Raw genomic sequence first — 3,535 nt, 5'->3', positions numbered from 1 at the left:
AAAAGCTCTCAATAACTCTAGTCTATAATTGCTATTAAAAATATTCTCAAAAAGAGAAATTGCTGAACATTTCTTAAACAAAATCAGATGAGCACTTATTATAGGTGGAAATGCAGAAGTTATTTTATTAATAATAAACTTTGAACTTGTGTATTTAATTGTACCAGATTAACAACTAAAGTATCTTTTAAGAGTGCAGCAAATAAGAGAAATATCTTAGATTTGTATTATGGTAAAATTGTATAGATTATTGAAATAACATTTAAGGTTTAAAGTAAACTATCTTACTATTCATAACAAAGAATATAAGAGAAATTTAATAATATGAGACTCTCTATAAAGACCCAAATATAAGGAGAGCCTTCTCTTGAGTATTTTGCTTAGAAACAATGTATCATATACCTGTGGTATTTCTTAACCTGTCCATTTTATTTACCAGACTTTCAATTAATGTGTGGCACTATACCATCTAACACAGCATCTGATAGGTAGGAGAGATTCAGTAATATTGGTTTTGAGATACTGTGTGAAGGGATTGGTCGATTTCTGTATTTCCAGGACAGAATACTTAGTCTGAGACATAATAAATAATCAAAAGAATGGAGATGGACTCAAAATGAATACAGTCCTGAAAAATGAATGAACAAATGCAAATGTTTGTTCTAAAGGGATCCATTTTTATAGGGAATTCATACACATCTGAGAAACTTAGCTATTATATTATCTTGGCATTGTAATAACACTGTACTTATATTTATTCTATTTAGTATGTGGCAGTATACCAATAGATGAAGTTATTATATTGCAAAGAAAAAATGGGCTGTTAGAGCACATAAAATTCAAGACTGGTATGCCAATAATAGTAACCTTGATATTCTCATTTTTCCCAAAAATATGTTATCTAACATGAAAAAATTATCAGTTCCCAAAGAGCAGAAAAACCACTTACGAGTATTAGACAGGAAGTGAAGTTTGGTATAGAGATAACATGAAATATGTGAAATCTAGGAATTCAGATCTAAGATGAATCTAGGAATTCATCTTAGAGATGAACCTGTTAGTGGTTAAGTAACTTAACCAAATTTATATAGCTTTTAAGAGACAGAACTTAGAGTTGAATCCAGCTTAGCTAAATGCCAAGGTCCAACCTTTTAACCACTGTGTCATCTCAATTGTCTCCCATAGATTTTTGCCACAGTATTCAGCTCCCAAATGAATAGGGTAGATACGAAACCAGGAAGCTATGAAATGGAGTGGGTGAAAATCGTAGTAAAAAAATAGAATATGGTGCCATTGTGAATAAAAAAATCACATCATCAAGTTTTAATTGATTGTAAGAAACTTACCTAATCAAATCTAAAGGCTGCTCCTTATAAAAATAGGAAAATCGAGCCCAATTCTGGTAAAGTATGTACCTTTCATTGACAGGATTAGGAGGTTCTGATGGCTTCCAATATTGGCCCTGAACATATTTGAGAAGAAGGTGGAAAAAAGAAAAGCAAAAGACAAAGGTGAAATAAATGAGCATCGCTTTTATGAGAAGGTTAGTGAAGAAGGCTAAAGCTCTTGTTTACTTTTAGATTTAGATTCCATGATGTGACATTATTTACTAAAATCTACAACAAACTATAATAATAGTGGTTTATTTATTAAATTGTTACATCCACTTATCTAAAAACACAAGCTTTACTCAAGCTGTTCATTTCACCAGGAATGCCCTTTCTTCTCTACTCGAATTTGAACATAATACGCACAGCTCAGAGATTCACATCACTATGTAGCTGGCTAGGACTTTAGAAACAGCCTAACACTTTTATTTTCTAGATAGAAAAATTAAACCTCAAGCAAAGTTAAGTGATTAATCCAAAGTCATACTGCTATTACGGGAAGAGATTCCTATTCTCACTGATAACCATTTCTATAGAACTTAAAATATTACAACGAACTTCAGCACTTAAGAGCTTCAGCATTGTTTCAGTCCTAAGTTCTTTCCCCATTGTTAGATACTGAGTAGCTTTATGAATGTCTCTTCATGGCCTAGCAAAGTACTGTGTACACAGTAGCTGTTTAATACATTCTTTTTCACTGTTCATATAGACAAATAAACTGCTAAAAACAACACTGAATGACTATCCAGTTTAAAATTTAGCACATGTGAAAAGCTCCATATGATAACATGTAAGATTATATATATCATCCAGATTCCAACCTTTTTCTTCTTCTGCAACTAATCCTACCAAACCATGAGAAATGAAATTAAAAAAAGAAAAAAGAAAAAGCCAGCCTATTTGGGTATCTTGTAAAAATGATTCTGTAAGGCACGTGAGGAAAAATCCAATACCTAAACCTCCATTCAGAAAAAAAGAAAGGAAAAAAAGTAAAATTAACATTTAGTTATGGCTATCTCTAATGACAGCTCAGTAACATTGAATTTCCTGTGAACCTGAATGACTCTATTGAAAGGTTGGATGTTAAAAGTGTTGATGACTAAGAATATTAATTTGGCTTTATGATATGGCATAGTAAGAAGAGAATTAATGCCCTAAAAAATGAATAAACAAGCAAAAAAATCCTCAAAGTTTTCCAAAAAATTAATGATCCCTTTCAGGAAGATTGACAAAGAATGCATTGCAAAGTGTTTATTAACCTACTTTAGTTCTCTCTACTTTAACAAATGCTCATTATTTAGAATCCATAATCCTCTAAGAGTTCTTCTGCCCCAGGGAAAAAAAAATGCATACAGTAGGCTCTCTATATCTGCAGGTCCACATTCCCAAATTCAACCGACAGAGTATCAAAAATATGCAGGAAAAAAACCAATAAAACATAACAATACAACAATAAAAATACAAATTTGTTAAAAAACAATGCAGGATAACAACTATTTACATAGTATTTACATTGTGTTAGATATCGTAAGTAATATAGAGATGATTTAAAGCATATGGGAGGTTAGATGCAAATACATTCTATTTTAAAAAAGGGACTTGAACATCTGGAGATTTTGGTATCCTCAGGTGGAGGCAGTGGTTTTGGAATCAATCCCCTGCAGATACTGACTATGTGTGTGTTGGGGAGGGGTATCGGAGGAGGGAGGAGGAATGTTTGTTTTCTCCAGCACTTAAATACACCTAAATTGAGGATCCTGTTGAAAACAGCTACTCTGGAATTCTGCTCTACTCTTATGGGAAACATACCAAAAATAATAAACCAATCAGTTTTAAACTGACCTAGAGTCAACTTTCATGCTGTTGAATAAATATTTACAGAGGAAAGCTGCCATGATGGTTTAAGTCCTGGAAAACAAAGAGTTTGGCTTTGGCCTGTTGGAACTATTACAGCAACGCTACCTTCAAAAAAATGGGCAATGATTTAGCTGTCACTTGTTTCAATGGAAATGTTGATTCTTCTATATTCCTGAGAAATGTGTTTCTTGCAAAGAGAGTACATCATTAAAAAGTCTTTTATAAGTATGGAAGAGTAAAACTAGAGCAAAAGAAACAAAAGTTCCAAGGGATGATCTCAAGGTAGTATA

General features: G+C 32.4%; 1 protein-coding gene across 1 annotated transcript in view; it reads right to left on the bottom strand.

Moving 5' to 3' along the window:
* The window catches only part of ANO5 (anoctamin 5), a 61,774-nt gene that overhangs the window by 31,905 nt on the left and 26,334 nt on the right, over positions 1–3,535 (bottom strand). Inside the window, 1 exon segment of the mRNA XM_012643485.1 lies at positions 1,347–1,462. Coding sequence (XP_012498939.1) covers positions 1,347–1,462 — 116 coding nt within the window.

Source organism: Propithecus coquereli, unplaced genomic scaffold (assembly GCF_000956105.1).
Source record: "Propithecus coquereli isolate 6110/MARCELLA unplaced genomic scaffold, Pcoq_1.0 Scaffold198, whole genome shotgun sequence".
Lineage (NCBI taxonomy): Eukaryota > Metazoa > Chordata > Mammalia > Primates > Indriidae > Propithecus > Propithecus coquereli.
The sequence above is the reverse complement of the archived record's forward strand: the minus strand, read 5'-3'. Positions and strand labels throughout refer to the sequence as shown.